The 21,746-nt window shown below is 36.0% G+C and overlaps 1 protein-coding gene across 1 annotated transcript in view; it reads right to left on the bottom strand.

The window, feature by feature from the left end:
- The window catches only part of LAMA2 (laminin subunit alpha 2), a 536,992-nt gene that overhangs the window by 120,605 nt on the left and 394,641 nt on the right, over positions 1-21,746 (bottom strand). Inside the window, exons 31-33 of the mRNA XM_054697817.1 lie at positions 18,547-18,633; positions 14,138-14,331; positions 1,966-2,108 (exon numbers count right to left, since the gene is read on the bottom strand). Of these exons, the coding sequence (XP_054553792.1) occupies positions 1,966-2,108; positions 14,138-14,331; positions 18,547-18,633 (424 nt within the window). The remainder of the gene's footprint in view (positions 1-1,965; positions 2,109-14,137; positions 14,332-18,546; positions 18,634-21,746) is intronic.

Raw genomic sequence — 21,746 nt, 5'->3', positions numbered from 1 at the left:
TGTACCTCTATTTTTGTGGCTTTTTTAGATTTAGTGGCAAAAGGATGTGTGTACCAGGAGTCAGGAAGACTATGCCACTGGTGGATTTGGTCCTCTCAAGGATGTGATTTTCTCTCTCAGCTTTGCAAAGGAGTTTCCTCCTCACAGGCCTCTATTTAAATCCCACCTCTCCACATAGAAGCCACGTGACTCTGCATCTCACAAGTAACTTCAGTTTCCTTACCATAAAAATTATAGATGATATAATACTCCTTCCTAATTTTTTGGAGTTTCTGTAATTCATACATAAATCTTTACTTAATTGTCTAGTCTTTATACAATTATCTTACTCATCAACAAATGCTAGTTATTCTTGCTTTTGCCATTACTGGTGCCTTCTAGAAAATAGGCATATTATTATCTGAAAGGTCATGGTCTTGATTAAACAACATATTCCCTGGAACGGTGTCTGCCAGTGCCCAGTGAATAACTATCACTTACTTTAGTCTTCATTGATATTTCTCTGCTTATTAAAATTGTGCCAGGCCTCCCTGGTGGCACAGGGGTTAAAGACACAGTGCTATCAAGTTACTGCCAGCCACTGCAGTACAAGTTCCATCCCCAGCCAGCCAGGGAGCAACCCACAAGGTGCACCAGACTTCTCCTGTCTAGCCCGCTGCTCCCTTCAGCAGTGTATTTCAGTCAAACCTCCTGTTCTGCTCCCCACTCTGTATCTGGTGAATCCTCTCACCTCCCGCACCTCTGGCCTGCACTCCAGTACTTGTGTGCATAAATAAATAAATCTTACAAAAATAAAACTGTGTCTTTCCTTCCAACATAAATTGGAAGTTCCAACATAAATTATCCTCTCACCAGGATGCATTCTGTGGTTACCTATTTCTTCAATATTTGTACTCTACAGTATATAATATTTTTATAAAGCACAGAGTACGGAGGTATTTTTGCTAATAGCTTAATCATTAGTTTATGTTTTTTGAGCCACATAGGCACTAAGCTTCCTGAAGGTAGTGATTGCATCTAGAGTCATGAAAACACCTGGGAACCAAACGCAATACTGGAAATACTCAGAATTTCTCGGAAACATCTGACAGTTGACTGAGAATGTGTAAGTAGTCACCTTTCATTGTTTTTCATCAACTAAACTCCCAATTTCCTTAATATTTCTGCCTATCCTGTTAACTAGTGACAGTTTTAACAAAGCTTTAGAATAGAGTTTCTCTAATTAGTTTTTGTTGAAGTACTTTCAAATGTCTACTAGTTCTCTAGTACAAACTTTTAGTCTTATGATTCAGTTTAGACACTATATTGAAATGTTAATATGGTGACTTTGGGAAGTGTGGGTGGGCACTTGAAAGGTGGACACAGGCCCTGGGTCTCAGAGCCTGCATTTGCATGTCTGTTTGTTCCCAGGGCAGATGGTGCACATAAATCACAGGCATTTGTCTATGAGGCCAAATGTCATTTCAGCAACTTTTGCAAGGGGCTCTCTAGTTCAAATAATGGAAAGGTAGGAGAACCGAGCATGCCAGTAAGAGAAGCTGTGTGGAAGCAGTTGGCCTCATATTCTTGTGGCAAGCAAAAATTTACTTTTAGTAAAAATCATCTGCTATTTTATATTAATGTTTTTAATTTGAATTTTATTGGTTTCTTAGAGTCTTGTAAGGATTAATTTGTTTTGGTTTTATGGAGTTATGAGTTAATACTTGATTTTATGTTTGTACATATTTAAGTAACATAATAAAATTGATTTAGGCCCAACACTAGAGGTACATGAGCTTCTTTTCCCTTAATAGCAATCTGTATATTATAGTTCTCAAGTATGAAAAACAGTGGTTTAGGAAGTCTTCGAATTTCTCTAACAGCTGCTTGCCTTGATTTGGGGCAATGAGAAGAGAATTTAGCAATTACAGCTACTACCTCTTGGGCAACTTTTGCTAAATTTTCCTTGATCTTGCTTCAACATACCTTTAATTCCTGAGTCATATTTTCAAGACCATATAGCATTTTATATGGAGCAGGCAGCGGGCCAGTGAGGTTGATGGTCATGGCCATCTGCTCCAGGCGCGCCAAGTCACCGAGAAGAAGGCCTGTGCATTCATCTCCACAAACTGTGAAAGGAGAACAACAGAGAACACTTACTTCTGCTGAACATCCCAGGCAGATGTTTAAAGATTTCAACTATGAAATATTTTATGGTCCAAGTATAATTCTGTGAAAGATGATGTTACTCATTTCAGATAATTAACACTTTAGAATGGATGACTGTTGAAAAAGGATGAAAAGAACAACAAAAGAGCAGATGAGTTCATCACCCAGAATGTAAAGTATGGATGATGATATGAACAAAAGAACCAAAGAGGTGGGGCAAGTGGATTTTGAGGGAAACAAGTGTATTGCAGAAGTGTCACAGATGAGGTCAGACATAGAATATAGCACTATCATGCCCCCAGCACTTCCACATGACTAACCTAGAGGAAAAAGGGGGCAATCAAAGTTTCCAGTCTAAAAATGTATGGAATTGTGCAATGCTCACTGCACTGTAGTGTGTCTACAGCAATTGGACTTCCAAGTACTTCATATATTACATGTTCAAAACCTATACAAATTTTTAGCTTGACAGCTACTAAGAAGAAATATGTTTTTTTGGGGGAAAGTCAAAAGAAAGAACTTGTTCTTGTTTCTCATAAATATATTTATTCATTTACTACTTCCATTTGCCCACTTGCTTCTTAATCTTTCAGCACATTATCACCCATGATGAGATGTAGTCCCACATATTCTGGATGATTAGCCTTGCCCAGTCTTTTTTTTTTTTTTTTAAAGATTTATTTATTTATTTATATAAGTACTGGGTACAGTGAGAAGCGCAGGAGGGTGAGAGAATTCACCAGAGCCAGAGCAGGGAGCAGAGCAGGCAGAAGGACTGAAGTACACTGCTGAGGGGAGCAGCGGGCAGCAGGAGAGGTCTGCGCACCATGCGGGACCCTCCTCCAGTGGCCGGGGAGCAGCTGGGGATCGAACCGTTTCTGCAGAGGCTGCGGGCAGCTTCCCAACCTAGCGCTCAACTGCTGCGCCACTGGGGAGGCCCCTTGTCCAGTCTTGTAGATAAATAATTGCTAAGTGCCAGGAAAGTTTAATTTTTTAAGTAGCCAAGAGTGCTAATGTTCTATCTAGTCTTTTCAATGACTAGAAAGAGGGGCTGTTAAAATTTCATGGTGGTGGAGTTGTTTGTGAAGTTGGTGGACAGAAAAAAGGATTCTCTTCATTATTGAATTAATTTCATAAGTTGTGGTATAACTTCTAAAATTAAAATATATTGATTCTTTTGGAGGATTTAACAATATGCATATTCAGTAGGAATGTTTTAGTTCAAAACAATTTTTTTTATTCTTTGCATCACAAAATAATGAGGTGTATCTTCACCTTGCCAAGGAGTGCACACTGCTCTATTTATGATATGCACTCATGCATACATTTATAATTTCTAGTTTATACTCTGCAGATAAAGGTATCAAAGCTATACACCTTTTAGGAGAGAGGAAAATAAATAACATAGAAAATACTGAGATTTGGAGTAACTTTGGATCATGCCAAAACTGGCAAGAATTCAATTAGTTCTCTAAACAGCACTCCCCTGAGCTGTGTAATGGGGAGGAAACCATTAACCAAAGCTTGTAAACAAAGAGAAGTAGTACTGAGGGTGGTTTTTTGATAGGATGGCCGTTAGAGGTGAGTTACAATATCCCTTTACAGGGATGAAACAGCCCCAGCAGGACTTTCAATAAATCAGCTCCTTACAGGTGACACCTGCAATGGTACAGTGTCACCTGCAGGAGCTTTGCAATCTCCTGGCACCTGAGAATCTAAGTAAACAAGGGCTTTGGAGATAGCAGTTGAAATCCGGAACTAGAGATGTACTACTCCTTCTTGTCCCAAACAGAATAAAAGAGAATTTGCATACAAATTAAGGAATAGAGTCTTGTGGTTTCATACCCTCAGTTCAATGCAAGAGTTTGAGAAACTTCAACAGATCTGTCTACATGAAACAATTACAGAAAGTAACCTAGAACATAAGTATGTCCTAAGCTGGTTATCTGTAAACACTGACACAGTCTGGTTTTCAACTTTAGTAGATCTCAGAATCATCTGAAGGACTTTCTTAAACTGCAGAAGATTGTGCCAAACCCTCTGTTTTCAATTCAAGACGTGCTTGAATCAACTGGTTTCTGATACTCTGAGAAATGCTTTTCTAACAAGCTCCCCTATGGATACTGGTACTTCTGGTCTGTGTACCATACTCTAAGTAGTAACCAGTGGCAGCACTGGGAGCTGATAAAAAATGCATAATTAGAATTGCCCTGCTCTAGATCTAGTGAATCAAAATCTGCATTTCAAAATGAACTCATGTTCTCTGTACACTGAAGTTTGGAAAGCACTGCCAGGGATTATTGGCTCTCAGTTTTGGTTGCACATTAGACTCACATAGGGATTTATAAAATATAGAGATCCAGATTCTCCTTCCTCCACAGGTCCAGAGAATCTGACTTGATGTGTCTGTGGTAAGGCCCAGGCATTAGGATTTTTTGAAAGGTTTCAGATGATCTTATCATAATGCAGTCAGGACTTAGAGCCCCTGGCCCAGATATAAACTTTAGGGGTACTTGATTCTAAAAGGAGCAAGAGGTTAATTTACTTGCTGTCTCCTCTACTTAGAACACTTCTCCACCATTTTCTCCTATGTATTTACATCTTGGATAGTTCAGGTCAAGTGCTCAGGTACTCCCTCAGAGAGGAAGGTCCTTATGACTGCAATTATGGTCCCCTTTATCTTGTTATCTTTACAATCTAGTGGGAATGTGTTACCTTGTCCCTTTATTTACATATAGTTTATCCCTCACTTTACACCCTTACTCAGAAGAGACCTTGATCATCTTTGGTCACAGAGCTCAGGAAAGGGTCTTGTACATAGTAAACAACCAGTACATATTTGTTTATAACTATCTTTGTGAAAGAGCAAAAAATATTCTGCAGGTTATTGGGGGTAGGAGAGGCAGGGAACAACAGAAAATGTCTGACTGTAAGAATGTGGTATGTGACAGGAAATGGAGACCCACAAGATGTAGGATGCAGGAAAACAGAATTAAAAACAATGGTTAATAGGGGCTCCCTAGTGGCTCAAGGGGTTAAGACACAACCCATGAAACTATCCGCAGCCTCTGCAGCATGAGTTCCATACCCAGCCAGGCAGGTAGCTACCCACATTGTGCAGCAGGACTCTCCTGTCTCACCCACTGCTCTCCTCAGCCTTGTATTTCAGTTGATCTGCTTGTTCTGTTCCCCACTCTGTCTCTGGTGAATCCTCTCACCCCCAACACCGCTGGCCTGTACCCCAGTTCTTGTATGCATAAATCTTTAAAAACAATGGTTAGAGAGAAAATTGTCTTGTGATTGGAGAGGCAGAGATGAATTGATGCCAGAGATGACTGTTAGGATACCTGCATGAGGTGATTCAGTTTGGACCCAGGAAATTGTTATTGGAATGGGGACAAAGAAGTAGAAGAAAAGTGACACAAAATATTACATAAAGAAAGAGCACAATTGGGTTACTGGCCAGACAGAGGCAATGATTGTTTCTGGGTGGGATTAAAAACAGTTACTGCTTCTTTGCTGCGCCTTTTAGAAGGTGGTGTCCCCTTGAATCTAGTTGCCTATATGAACCACCCAGGCCCACAGGGCATAGCAGAGGGACACTGTGTGATTCATAAGCCTCAGTTTCAAGGGGTTTTGCAGATTCGGCTTTCACATTCTTGGAATCCTGCAGACTTGTGAATCCCAGACTATCCTCTTTGAGGAAGAGAAGCAACCTAAGTGAGAGGATGGCAGGCCCAACCATTCAAGCTGCAGCCCCATGTAGGAAAGAAGCTATCGGGACTTCCCAGACACAACAACAAAGGAACGATTCAATGGAGTCTGGTCCTAATTGCCAACCTATGAGATCATGAAGATATATACAGTCATTCATTTTAAATGATGGAATTTAGCAATAGATAACTGCTATCATTTCCCAAATTTAAAATGTGTGATACCAATGGACTATGGGTACTTTGGGGGTAGGAGAGTTCTGGTGATCACACTTAAGGGGAGAAATCCTATATTGTCAAAATATTCATGGTACTTTATTAAAATAAATGTGTACTTCAAAGCACGAATTCAGATTAGAATCTCAAGTTCAGTTTATATTAAAAACAAGTATTAGAAACAATTCCTAATTTTATTAAAAGATGTGAACAACACAAAGGTGCCCTTTCCACTGAACCCTAGTTCATCATTGTTTTCACAGTTCAACTTGACTTCTAGTGAAGATATATTTTGGGCAGGTTATATCCAGGATATAAGCAAGCAATATGCCTTTTTTTTTCCACTTTCAAGATTTTGAAAGATATTTGATAATATGACATCTCATCATGCAGTGTGTTTTTCAGGAATTCTTTGCTAGTCCTATCTGTAATTTATTTATTATTTATAACCTACCTATTTCCAAGAAGAAATTGAATAATTTTGTTGATAATGGCATGGCTAGAGCCTCTTCACTGATGGTTCCAGAAATTTCCACTGAAAAGTTTTGCATTTTTTTTTCAGTTTTTACTTCAGAAAAGAATAAATCAAGGACTGAAATGCAAAACTAGATCTGATTTACTATAATATACTACAGAGTAAATTGGTTGGCTAGAATGCCAAGAGGCATGATGAAACTGATTTTTCTCTCATTTAGTCTAACCCCTGCCCATCTGTTTTAGTTCCTCATCTTCAGTTGTTGAAATGAAAATGTATTTAATTGCTCTTTCAAGAACTCATACACTCCATTTTACATCTCGGTGTCCAAAGGTTTATTACTATCCTATGTCTCATGGTGTCTATTTGCTTTTTGGGGAACAAAATATAAGTACATTTATTTCCATAAGTGAAAGGTAAGTTTTATAGTATGCTTCAAGTAATATACTAACATCTGTCCAAATGGGTGAGAAAGACTTATGAATATGACAGCCATGGGGATTTTTTCAAAGTTTCTGTACAAATCTAGCTCATGCAGTTATAAACACATAGGGAAATGTGCCCTTAACATAATGGTTTGCTATTTTATTCTGACACAAATATTTTACTTACACCACAGGCTACTTTTATTTGCCCTGAAAAAGTCTGCAATGTCTGGCAACAAACACTGGAAATGGGATGCTAATTAAAACCACATTTAATTCACTACGATAGGGGAGATTTGAAGAGTGTATAGAGACATGGAATATTCACATTATATAAACAATTGTTCTTTGACAAGAGTGCAGTAACTGCTCTGTGCAAATAAGCATCCATCTTATAATCAGGACCCCAAAAGAATCTCTCCCCAAAAGAACCATTCTCCTACTCAGTAATAGAGATAAGATTATAAAATAAGATCCTGCCTAAATGCATAGAAGCAAAAGAAAATATTTCAAGACTATGATTATATTTTACATGACTAAATGTTTCTGAGACTTTGCCTATAAAAGTGTCAGGATAAATTTGTGTCTAATATTAACAAATGCAGTACTAAATCCAGATCATTATAGCTGGGCACATGTAAGGGGCAAATCATGCAGCTGATATTACAGATCTGTTAGCAATTAGTACAAAATACTGCATTTCTACCAGAGTCCCCCATGCATAATAACTACTGGCTTACTGTCACAGAAAATTCACACACTGCATCCAAACCAAAGAAGCTGATGCTGAAATGAGTGCATTGAGTATTGCTGAAAAGGCCAAACCTATTAACCAATTTTAGGTAAAGATACATAAATTGTCTGCTCTAATCACACAGGGATTAAAAGGAATAAATGTACATTTCTAAGGAAAGATTGAATTTGTGGGTGAAAGTTAATGTTTTAATTTAACTCTTTGACAGTAAGGTCATTGATAGTTCTTTGGGTATAGATTTTATATTTTTTCTCTTTTTACTTAAAGAAACTTTTGGATTAGTATATATTTGGGGGTTTATTAAAATGGATTCAGTTATAGTATTTATAAATAATCTTCTAACAAAATTTTGGATTTAGACCCATTAAAAAGGTTTTTTTCTTAGCCTATTATTTCTCTTACTAGAGGCAGAAATATTCTGTAGACTTTAGATGAAGCTGATGAATTTTATGTATGGAGTTGTGATATATATTATATGTTCAATAGAACTCTATACATGTATGTATGAAAAACAAGTTCAATATGGTCTCAGAATAGCATAATTTTCAAAAGTCAAATAGAAAGTTTGAAATTATTATACATAATAATGGAATATTAGTGCTTTTATCTACACAATAGTAACCAAATTGCAGGCAATATGTTGTGCATTCTATCATTACTTCATCTAATGTTCACGGTAATTCTGTGAGGTAAGTAGCACTAGTATCTCCATTTTAAGAATGAGAAATAAAGTCATAATCATGGTGTCTACAAATCCATAGATAATGTCATTTGAAGAACTTAAAGAAAAGAGAAAACGTAACATGATAATAATAGGAGCTTTCAGTGACTTAAAGAACCTAGAATTTCAGAAAACCAGACTTCAGTCTATCCTAATATTCACTGGGAAAGTTGCATAAAACATCATCCTTTTGAATGGTCAAACTATACCTGTGATGATAATTAATGCTAGGACTTACTGAGCTTCTCTTAGGCCTAGGTTATTTCAACTAATGTACACATTTTATTTCCATTTTACAAACAATGAAATGGCTTTAGAAAAGTAAACTAATGTGGGCCTTCCCGGTGGCGCAGCAGTTGAGCGCTGGTTTGCGAAGCTGCCCGCAGCCTTTGCAGCGCCGGTTTGATCCCCAACCACTGGGCGAGGGTCCCACATGGCGCGCAGACCTCTCCTGCCGCCCGCTGCTCCCCTCAGCAGTGTACTTCGGTCCTTCTGCCTGCTCTGCTCCCTGCTCTGGCTCTGGTGAATTCTCTCACCCTCCCGCACTTCTGACTATACCAAGTGCTTGTATAAATAAATAAATAAATCTTAAAAAAAAGAAAAAAAGAAAAGTAAACTAATAATAAATTATTATTGCATGCTGCATAACTTGCATGTGGCCAGTCAGGATTCAAACCTACAACTACTTCATTATAGCATGCTTCCTTGCATCAAAAGCTGTGTCAGGGATACCACAGAATGGGAAAATACAGACTACTTTACTAATAAAACTTCTGACTTTAATCTTGTGATTCTATTATTCTTTGAGGTCAAGATCTAACAGAGTTGGGCCTCCCTGGTGGCACAAGGGCTTGTCTCAGCACTACGAAGCATGAGGTAGATCCCCCACCAGGGAGGTCACCTACATGGCACAGCAGACCTCTCCTGTCTCATCCACTGCTCCCCTCAGCAGTGCATTTCAGTCAGTCCGCCTGTTATACTCCCCACTCTGTCTCTGGTGAATCCTCTCAACCCCCACACCTCTGGCCTGCATCCCAGCTCTTGTATGCATAAATAAATCTTTAAAAAAAAAGATCTAAAAGAGCAGAATTTAGTTGACTTTTAAAACACAGCCTAACTGAAAAAAAGGCAGTAGCAATCAGCTCCTCTGTATGACAATTCAAAAGTACAATCCTTAGTCCACTAATAGAAGAGCTTTATCAGTGTGAGATTTACGTATCTATATCTATACACACATACTTACATACCACCACTGAGACAGCCCCCATAACTGGAAAATTATCTACTTCCAGACCAACAGTTGCTATTCCACAATATTGTTAGCCTCGACCTGAACTAAAGAAATTGACAAGAAATTCAAAGTGTCTTTTACTAACATAAGAGATAAGGAGAAGGTGCAAGCAGGGTGAATAGAAATTGCTTTTAAGATTCCCTGATGCTGGATTTGAGCAACATGGCATGACTCAGAGCTGTAGAAAGCATAGCCTTCAAATAGGAACCATATGTGGGGAATGAGTGGGGGCAGAGAGAACAGCATTTAAAGGTCTAGGACAGAGACCGAGCACCAGTGCAACAATCAAAGCCACAACACATTAAGTAGCATTTGGAAGTCAATGGATGTGTATTAAATACAATTTTCAGCAAGTGGTAAATTCTCAATATAAGTGAACTTTTAAAAAGTTGCTATGATAATAAAACCTGTGGAGTGAAAGGGGCTTTAGGCTACAGTGGGAATTGGAAGGCAGATATATTGGCTAGGTATGTCCAGGCACTGACTCTGGTAGAGTCTATAACCTGGGGAAGTTAAATTGGACTCTTTAACTATGAGAGACTCTATTATTAAGGGCTACAGATTATTCATGCAACAATAATCTGCCACATGATAGTGGTGGAAACTTCATGTATAAGAGACTTGTGCCCAGCAACTAATCCACCATGTTGGAACCAATAAAAACCTAGCTTTCTCTTGGGTAATTGTCCATAGCAGCCACCAGTCTCTTTTAGGGACTTAAGCTATCAAAGGAACCTCTTCCATGATTTATTCATTTTCTCTGTGTTGCCTAAACACTAAAGCATAACTTTCTAACCTTTGTTAAATAAATTAAGGACTTAATTTCACTTTACAGTGAATATATAGATTCTTTCCACCAATACAGCTCACCTGAAATAATGCAAAGAATATGCATAGGTCATTTATAGGGTAATTTTAAACTCTGAGAGAGAGAGAGAGAGAGAGAGAGAGAGAGAGAGAGAAAGAGAGAGAGAGCGAGGTATACATCTATCTATATATATAGTGCAATTAAAAAAATATAAAATTTAACCACACTATGGAATTGTGTGTATATATTACAAACTTATGGTGTGTGTGCACACGTGTGCATGTGTGTGTATGCATGTATGTAGACACAAAATTCATGATGTGGACCAAATTCAATTGTGTTTCTAGAGAATTAATTAGTAACAGCAAAATTAATTGTACAATGCCTGCTACTAAAGTTTCTTAGTGTCAATTTATTTCTAATAGGAGAAACTTATTTTCCACAGTCAGCACTGTATTAACAATCAGTACCACAGACTACACCATTTCTTTATCTGCATATATATTCTCTTGCCTGTTTAGGCTACCTCCACAGACACCCAACCATGGGCCTTACAAAATTTCAGGCAGGTCACATATGATCAACCAGTCTCTGCAAGTCAATCACACTCTAACTTAGGGTAAGGATATATAAAGAGATATATAATGACACTATTATCTAATTCCTAAATCAGGAATAGAAACAGTCATGGGAAAGACCATCATAACAGAATAATGGCATATTTTTCACAGTAGGACAAGTTTTAAATATTAAGAAAAGGAGTCAGATAAAAGTCTAACAATCATATAGTTAACCCAATGAAGGGTAAAGAGAGAACATTCATGAAAGTAAGTGGAAATCAACAAAGTTTGAGAGCAGCATAAGGTCAGGCTATACAGAATTTATACACTGAAAAGGAGAAATATTTTAGAAATACAAAACAAGTTTTTTTTAATAAAACAAGAATAAGCACTTCTAAACAATCCCATAATTTAATTTTTTTTAAGAATAATCACATTATTTAATCCTCCAGCAGAATATAAGTTTTCTGGACATAGCAACTGAACTGAATATCATTGGAACAGTTAGAAATACATTTTTCTGTGGAACAAGAATAAGGCAAGTGATCATTACAAGACTGGTGCAACTGCAACTGGAGGACTGAAACAGGGAGATTTCAAATCCACAGATGTGACAGGGATAAAGGACTGCATTTTCTCATCAATTTATTTAAATGTATATAAAGTATTGTTCATCTACAGAATAAGAATTTAAAGCCATAATTATTGATAGGCAAAATGGCAATCTCCTTTAAAATAAATGTTTGGAAAATAATCCTATTATTTAGGATTTAGATATTTGCTATTGCTTATTTCTTGTGCTTCACATCAAATGTTAGACGTTTTTTGTAAACAATGTTTAATTTTACTTTTTTTCATCAAATTTTATTAATTTACCATTTTTATACATATAATTTCAGGAACAGTGTTTCACACCTCAATATGTGTATAAACTTCACTCAATCACCATGTGTATGTTTATATTTCAAGTTTACTTATGGGTAATTAATAAAATTGATGATTCATAATTCAAGGAATGTTTAGATACGTCATTTCATCAGGAGTATCTATATACAGTATTATCTAGTTAAATACATTCAAGTTAACATTTTAACTAGAAAACTATTCAAACAAGTTAGATTACATTGAAGTTCACTTGAATTATTAAAATATACCATCATTCTTGATAAAAGTGATTATTTATATACCAGTAATTGAATGTGACAATGTAAATATGTATTATATATTTTATATTCCCTGTAACTGTGGCATTTATTTTTATCTAAATGTGATATGTTTGCTTCAAAGACAGCTGAAATACCTAGAAAAATAATTTTAAAATCTATATTCCATGAAAACACTATTTTGAAAATACATGTGCACTTCTCTGTCTACTGCAGTGGTATTCACAATAGTGAAGACATGAAAAATAACCTAAATCCCCATGGATGGATAATTGGATAAAGAGGATATGATATGTGTGTGTGTGTGTGTGTGTGTGTGTGTGTATTCAATGGGATACTATACAGCTATACAAAGAAATCTTGCCTTTTCCAACAACATGGATGGAAATTGAAGTGATTATACTAAGTAAAATAAATTAGAAAGAGAAAGACAAATACTAGATGATTTCATTCATATATAGAGTATAAAGAAACAAAGCAAACTTAGAGAATAAACATATAGCAAAATAATTCTTAGACTGACAACAAATGATTATTAGAGGGGGAATGAGGTGGGATGAACATGTAGATGGAGTCAATCTAATAGTGAGTGAATAATACTAAAATTTAGTGGTGTAATTTCAAAGTGGTTTATAGTCTCACTGAGAAGTGAAACTATGCTACCGAACCTTCCATAGTATATTAAACCAAATTGTAGATCAATTAAAAAAATAAAGAGCAATATTCTACAAAACATCCAGTTTTTATGGTTAGGTATATTTGAAAGTCAGTCTTAGCAATTTCAGTAACTCTTTTTTTTAATTTATTAATTATTTTTTAACTGTGGTAACACTGGGGTGTCCCCATCGGGCATTAACATCCTAGTGCATGCACCACCCACTCACCAGTTCTCCACCACCATTATGTCTCCCTCCTTCTTTGCTTTTCTGCTCCTCCCCACCCCCAACCTCTTTCCCTTGGTTACTATTAAAAAACTAGAGCACAAAAAAAAATTTCCAAATATAATGTGTTTAAGATTTAGACACACATAAGATGTTAAAATTGGAAATATTGGCATGCATAAGTACATAAAATTAGGTAAATATTGACCTTAAAATACTGAAAAATTTTACATTTCTATGTGCTAAAAAGAATTATGACCATGAATGTCAATTACGTTAAGGAGAAATAATACCATAGGATAACAGTCTCTCCTAAATTTATAAACAGCCTACTTTAAATTAGAATTTATATAAGATACAAGAATTATATTTAAACTACTGATGATTGATTTCTTTTCAATTTCACAATACTGAATCCAGAAACTGTAATAAAAAAGAAAACTTCTATTTATTTTACATGTGAGTAAAAATACTTGAGTTTATTGTCATTGCTTCCAGGTTGTGTAATTCAAGAGAAAGATATGAAGCAATATGTCCTGCTTTTTTTTCCTGTAAAAGCTAGGGAAAGAAATGTCAGTTGTAATTCAAGGTTTAAAGTATCTGTCTAACCAACTACAAATTCAGGCAGTTTCTAAAAAATTTAATAAACCCAGGTCTTTAATCTGTCACAAAGGCAATGCCAAGCTTTGGCAAAACTGCAAACCCTGAGATGGACAAAATAAAATAAAATATGCCTCCAGGAGCTTTGTTGTAGGTCTTCAATGAACTGACTAAAGCATCTGAGGGTTTTCTCAGCTGTTCTTGGCTCAGCAGGATGGAGATAAAAGCAGCAGGTGGACAGTAGAAGGTGGATAGATAGTGTCAGAAAGAATGAAGAGTAGCACTAGTTTATTGCAAAAAAAGAAAAAAGTCTTTGTTACTGGAAATGAGATAGATATGGAACCAAGGGCTCTAGAACTAATAGCTAAGTTAGTATACGTACAAATACACTCCATGCCCTCGCGTGCATGCCAGTGTTTGCAGCCGTCACACTTCTGCCCTGTAGCTCCTGGGCGGCACGTGCAGAACCCTGTGACAGGGTCACAGGGCACAGGCAGCGAGCCATAGGGGTCACACTCACATTCTTGACAGGAGCCTCCAGGGCTGCTTGGGCTGCCAGTATAGCCAGGGGCACACCTAGATGCAGACAGTGACAGACAACACAAAGGAGATCAATAAAATGCTGTTAAGTTGTTGCTGTGTGTGTTTCAAGTGAAAAACAAAACAAAACACAACAAAACAACCCAAACTGATCTTAAGACTCTATGGGTCAAGAATCAACAAACTATCCTTCTAAAAATCCAAATAGTAAATATTTTAGACATTGCAGGCCAAAAGGTCATATCAAAACCTGGCCTTAAGAAGTTAAGTTTTCAAACTCTTTTTGGTTGATAGGAATAAAAACTTAATGATAATAAGAATGGAGTAAAATTATTTTATAATGATAATCTACTAATGAGAAAGTGATTAATGAGAGAATGGAATGATTTTTGAGGTATCAAATTTATGTAATGGGTGTTCAAATTTAGCCCATCCTATCATCAAATCCATTGTAAATGGTTGCCTAAAACAAACATTCTCAGCTTGAGTGACAAGAAGAATCAGGAAATGGTTCAAATTGGGAAGAACCATATTTTTCCACCACTACTTTAGATAATAAATTAAAAAAAACCCTCATTTTTAGGTAGAGATGGATAGGGGTCTCCCCTGGTAGTCTAAGTTAAGTCTCAGGGCTACCACCACAAAGGCTCTCTGTGATGGCTTGAGATCCGATCCTCAGCAAGGGAACTAAAACACATGGCACAGCAGACCTCTCTTGTTTCTCCTGCTGCTCCCCTCAGCCATGTATTTCAGTAGATCCGCCTGTTCTGATCCCCACTCTGTCTCTGGTGAATCTTCCCACCCCCTGCACCTCTGGCCTACATCCCAGTTCTTCTATGCAAAATAAATAAAATAAATAACAATCTTGCAAAAATGGAATAATTCTAAAAAAAAATAAAGTAGAGGTGAATAAAATTATACACTAACTTTGGGATTTGCCCAAACTCAAGCATTTTAAAGATCAAAATGACTAAATAATGCAAGCCATCCATTTTACTAATGAGCAAAAAGGAGGTAAGTGACAATAAATGATTTAAATTTTCTGTTTAATTCTAATGGTCTTTCCTTTTACCACATAGTCCTTAAGATGAATTTTCCATTGTGTAACTGTGAAAGTGGTTAATACCACACAAGTAAAATACATAACACAATTTGAGATACTACAAAGAGAATCCAATTCATTGAACCTAAAATAAAATCCATTTACCAACTCTTCTAACCATCCATATATCTATTCACTTAAGTGTGTACCACTAAGGGTTGTATTACTGGAAATTTGGTAAATTTATAAGATGCCAGCAGAACCACATGGTCAGGTTTCACCAGGACAGTCCCATATAACCTGTTGTCCTGGCTTAATTACTAAAAATGCTTCCTGTCTCCCATTAGAGTATGCTGGATTGGACAACAAACAATATCTATGGTAGACTAAATGCAACCAACACTTGGGATTTTTGTTCAAGAGGCAAGTGTGGGATCTCACTGGTGGAGCAAGGGGTTAAGCACCGCACTATGAAGAAATCTGCAGCCTCTGCAGCACAAGTTTGATCCCCAGCCAGCCAGGGAGCAACCCACATGGTGAAGCAGACCTCTCCTGTCTTGCCTGCTGCTCCCCTCAACAGTGTGTTTCAGTCAGTCTTCCTGTTCTGTTGTCCACTCTGTTTCTGGTGAGTCCTCTCACCCCCCACACCTCTGGCCTATACGCCAGCTCTTGTATGCATAAATAAATAAATCTTTAGAAAAAAAAAAGAGGTAAGTGTGGGAGGAAGTTGAAAGACTTTAGGTGGTGGAAATCAAAAGTTTAGACTATGTTTGGTGGCTGGAAATTGTGGAAATTTGTATGGTTGATTGCGCAAGTTAATTCATCCTGTATTAGCAAAGACAAAGCAACAAGAAAATGATCTGTAACAAAAAGATTCATTTGCAGTTTTAATTGTTATTTTATTTCCATTTTAGTATTAGAAATGCATATCAATATAATTTAAATAAATACACTTAAATGGCTTCTTTAACATTTTATGTGAAATAATTCCATTTCAAACTAGTTCAGATTGAATAAATCCTCAAATGCTTTATTATAAGCATATGGAAGATAAAGTATGGGAAAGGGGCTTCTATATTACAGATATACTTGATATTTTAGCAGTTTTAGATCTGAGCTGATGAGTTTAGGCAGGTCATAAGGTGATTTAAATGATTTAAGAAGTTCTCAGAAGTAGAACAAATTTATTTGGAAGGTTACAATAAAAATTTAACCAAGACCTTCAGTTTAATTTGGCTGAATAAAAGTAATTTTTCAGGGAAATATAACCTGATCATTTATATGTTAGAGATGATGAATGTAAAGCTATAACAACATTTGAGAATGGCAAAACAAATCAAGTCATTCCTATTTGATAGTGTATGGCTGCTCATCTATATGCTATATGAACTGTCAACTTGATTGAATTGATTAAACATTAATGGATATGAAAAAAGTAAATTTTCTGTAATCATTCTGCCTTAAGACAATAATTGTCATTTCATGGTACCCTTCCAGACCTTTTTGTGTACATGCTTTTGTGGATAGTGATAATTTCAATTTATAAATGTAGCTACATTATAATTTTTTTAAAATTCTTTTGGTGTACAAGGATGTTTTTAGTTGTCATCCTACTGGTATTTACAAGGGCATGGAATGAATACAGCCTAATCATGGATACCAAAGACATACCTCCCCATGTATATATTAAGCAAATGGATACATTTTGCATTTGTATTGCTTTGTTATTTAATTGTAAATTTTGTTGGCATGGAAATGATGAATCCACCACTATATAGTGCATTGAGAGTTACCACACATAGAATTATTTGGAAATATACTTTGTAAATTCATGAAAACTGTATTGTAATTTACAAAACATAAGTCACTTACTTATTGCATTTATTAATATAGCTATTACTGATAATGTCAAAAGAAGATCCTCAAGGGGATGATGATAAATTAATATTGGTTTATATTTGCAAAGAGATTAATCATTTAAGAAAGGACCCCTAAAAGAATCCAGCAAAGGAGTGGGGAGATGGGCAGGGGATTGAAAAGTAAAGATACACGAAATGGTATGATTCCAGGTGATCCAGTCTGCGACTGATTCCATGGAAAACTGTGAGGTATAAAAACATCACAAAATTTATCCTGCTTTGGTGCAAAAGAACTAGACTTTGTACTTCCATACTAATTAGTCATTGACTATGGAACACCAATTGAAGGTGGGCACATTCTCAGGCTTCATTGCCCCCCTATGTGATAGGAGGCTTCCACATAGGTGCAAAGCACCAAGAGCACCCCTATACACTTGATCTTCACAATTTTAGTGTAAAGTAGGTAAGGCATCAGCATTCTGATTTATCAGTGAGTAAAACAGGAACCAGCTAAGTTAGTGGACATAGGCAAGTTTGTGGATCTTTATAAAACTTTAATGTTACTATGCTAAAATTATCATGTGTGTATAATGTTAACATTAATTTTTTTCTGTTATCTTAGAGATGATACCTATAATATACTAAAGGTGGTAATGATAAACTTGAGAATCCAGGATATTGATCTTACAGAAAATATGGAAAGAAGATGCTAATTACAACCATAATGGATAATTAGTCTGCAATTGTGCTCTTTCATTTACCATCTGTATTACTTTAGTATTTAATTTAAACACTCAATAAATGCATTATCATATATACTATAAAATATATGGAGAGAAAAAGCATTCCAATAATATAGTTGCCTCATATAAATAACTGAATAAAAATTGTTTTATTGTGTGGGTTGCTCAATTAAAGATACTCAATATTATTTATATTCTGAATAAAATATACACTAGTTGCTACAAAATGACAGTGCTCAGAACAGTGGCATGCATACAGTCTAGTTGATATTTCCAGTGAATTAAAATTAGAATTATGTGTGGCCAGTTTTTTATTATTGGTAATGACTGATAAGATTTTGAAAATTGAGTTGACCTATTTGTTCTAAAATTATATTACTTCATTTATGCATATATGTATGTATATATAAATTAGATAATTATCAAATAATTTAGAATTGGAGAAAATCTAAATATAAGCTGGCAACAATTTTTTGGAGAAAGCCTAAAGACATAAAAATTCTAGTGAAAGCGTATCATTTAAACTACTACAGAATACGAAAATAAGGAGCACTTCTTCATTACGACCCTTTAGTCTATGATCGCTATGTATCATGATTGCTCATACCTTTCACAATACTGGCCTTCGTATCCTCGTGGACAAGCAGTGCAGCGGTAATCATCAAGACCTTCCATGACACAAGAAGGGCTGAAACTGAAGCAGAAAAAAAACAAGATCATTTGTTTTAAAAAAGTAGGTAATTCTATTTATTATCCAGATGGCTGGAACTTACATTTAGGTGATCATAAATACCATATCTATAGCCATTTATAGTTCCTATTTCAGAGCAGGACATCACAACAAAATATTACCAATAGTAGTCATCAAATAAATATGATTAGTTTTTGATGAATTAACAATGTGTGACATTGAACACATTAAAATTTTAGAATTTCAATAGGTATGTGACAACCATGAAAATATTAAACAGCCAATAAAAGTGTCCTATTTGTCATTAGTTAAAAGAAAAACACTCATGCAATCTTGTCTGATAGTAGAATTAGAATTATCCAATATCTTTCAAGTTAGAAAGACGCATAAGAACCATATTTTTTTGCTGAAAACCCAGCTCAAATTGCCATTGACACTTCAACACATAAAGTGTGAATAAATGTTTTACTTAAAATAAAAAAGCACCGTTCTAGTTTATATCTGAATTTCAAAATACATTGTTCCTTCAAACCCCAAGTAATATGATTTAGTGTGAGGAAAGAAGGGAAAGCTTTCTACACGAAAATGAATAAGATTTGTTGACCATTTTATTATATTCCTTATAGGTAGGTCTTCTGTAACCTAGAAACACTAATTTTCACGACAACACTGGAAACACTAGTAACCCATACTCAGTCAGTGTTGCTCTAGGACTTCTAATCACCTTATTCTAAGAAACTAAACTCTATTAACTAAACTGTATTAATGTTTGGCTTTTGCCTCTCTCAAAAGTAAGCAGTGCTGCTTTCTCAAGGGATAAAACTGTGTGGTATATTGGAAACTTATGAAGAAAAACAAGTATCTTTATTGCAAAATGATAATGCAGCAATTGTCATTTTGCTTTTGACTGGTCCACTTAGCCAATAGATTTGACAAAGCAAAAGCATGTAGACCAAAGCTACAACTCCTATTGGTCAAATACCATATGATCCAGCAATTCCACTCCTAGGTACTGACACAGCGAGAACAAAAATACTAATTCAAAAGAAAACCTGAACTCCTATGTTTATAGGAGCACTATTTACAATAACCAAGATATGGAAACAACCTAAATGTCCCAGAACAGATGAGTGGATTAAGAAGATATGGTATATGTACGCAATGGAACACTACTCAGCTATTGAAAAAGATAAACTCATGCCATTTGTGGCAACATGGATGGAGCTGGAAGGCATTATTCTAAGCAAAGTAAGTCAGAAGGATAAAGATAAACACTGGATCGCTTTACTTCTGTGTGGAATCTAGAGAAACCAAACTAAGGATGAGATGAAGATAAACTCTAAGACTGAGCCTTCAAAGCTGACCTTAGATCTGAGCTACTCAGGAGGGCAGGGGAGAGAGGAGAGCATGATGGAGTGTGGTGGAGGACTGTGGGCACTTTAGTGGTGGGAAAACTATGGTAACAGCACCTGCGGGGAGGAATCCTATATAGTGAAAAGATAAACACACCATTAAAATAAGATCCCATTTTAACTGTCTGCGAATGTATTAAATCAATAGTACATAAGTGAGTAATAAACCTTAACCTTCACAAAATATGTGAATAAATTGATCTACTCACAAACTCATTATCCAACAAATTTATTTTTTGTCTTCACAAAAATAGACCCATGAACACATAATTGACACATTTTGGCAAGCTTTTAGCTTTTTAATTTAAAGCTTGATGCTGAGTGCATCTGTACATATACACAAGTACTTGGAAACAGATTTTAGACATTTTAAGTGAAACTCTAGAGAGTCAACATAACCAAATTGCATTCCTTTATAGCAAAATACTGTCTCAATTACTATAGAGTAGTATGGTAGGAGAATTCCTTGAATAGTTGATAGAAACTTTTTCAAATTATGATATTACATTAGATGATACTTTTATATCACATAAAAGGGCTTATGATGGAAGGAGTAGAAATCACATCTTTGTTGAAATTCAAGCTTATTCTTTCTGCTTACAACAGTCTCTCTGCTTTTGATTCTCATATTGTGTGTAGGACCACTCAGACACCCTTGTGCTTTTCTCTTGGTGGACATCTTTTACATTGCCTTAGGGTTGCGAAGTCCAAAATCATTTCAACAGAATTTCTAAGATTTACAATGTCTGCTATAGTTTGGTCATGCCCGCGGATGGTGTGGAGATGAACTGGCTTCCTGGATACCATCCCCTTCTAGTTTTTTGTTTTGTTTTGTTTTGTTTTGTTTGTGCCTAGTTCACAGGCTGTTCGTTTTCAGTCTCCTTTGCTGGATATACCACATGTCTGCAACCTCTTAATGACCTCACAGTTCAATCCTCAAATTTCTCCTATCCTGTCTGTCCTGTCCTCCCTCCCCTAAATAATCTAATTCAGTCATAAAGGATTTAAATATCTTATCTATCCTAGGAGATGTAAAACCGAGTTCCATGTTTCTGAAAATACCACTGATCTTTCTGTAACTTTCCCCATCTCAGTCAACAGCCATCCTGTGCTTTCATTTGCTCTGCCAACACCCTCAGAGCCAGTTTTGTCTGTCTTTTTCAGACACCCCTCCTATATTCTTTCTGTGAAAGCTACTAATGTTAACATCACTAACATGATTGCATTTTTCTGTTTCAAGTCACTCGCCCTGGGAAGATTTTCAGCCTTCAGTATGTTTAGTTACTGCAGCTTCTTGCCTCCATCTCTTGTCACTCTTCTCCCATTCACTCCTGCTTTCTGCCAAACATGGACCAGGCACTCAGCCTGTCCCCAGGCCAACATGCTTGCTTTTTGCTATAATTTATTGGCTCTTCATCCAGATAGCCATGTGACTCTCTCCATTACTTCACTCAAGTCTGCACAAATCTCATTCATTTCTGAAGATCTTCACTAACCACCCTTTCTAAAATGGTAGCCCATTTACTCTAAATTCTCTAAGGCTCTTCTTTTTTTTCCTGGTAGTACATTTACTGTCTAATATTATAGTGCATATCTGCTTATATTTTCAGCTTTATTGAAGTATAATTGGCACATAAAAATGTAATGAATTTAAAGTATACATGTGATTGGATAAATTTTGTGAAAAGACTGCCAATATCTATT

Source organism: Talpa occidentalis, unplaced genomic scaffold (assembly GCF_014898055.3).
Source record: "Talpa occidentalis isolate TD23 unplaced genomic scaffold, MPIMG_talOcc4v2.1 talOcc4.2, whole genome shotgun sequence".
In the NCBI taxonomy this organism is placed as follows: domain Eukaryota; kingdom Metazoa; phylum Chordata; class Mammalia; order Eulipotyphla; family Talpidae; genus Talpa; species Talpa occidentalis.
This window is presented reverse-complemented; position numbering and strand designations above follow the sequence as displayed.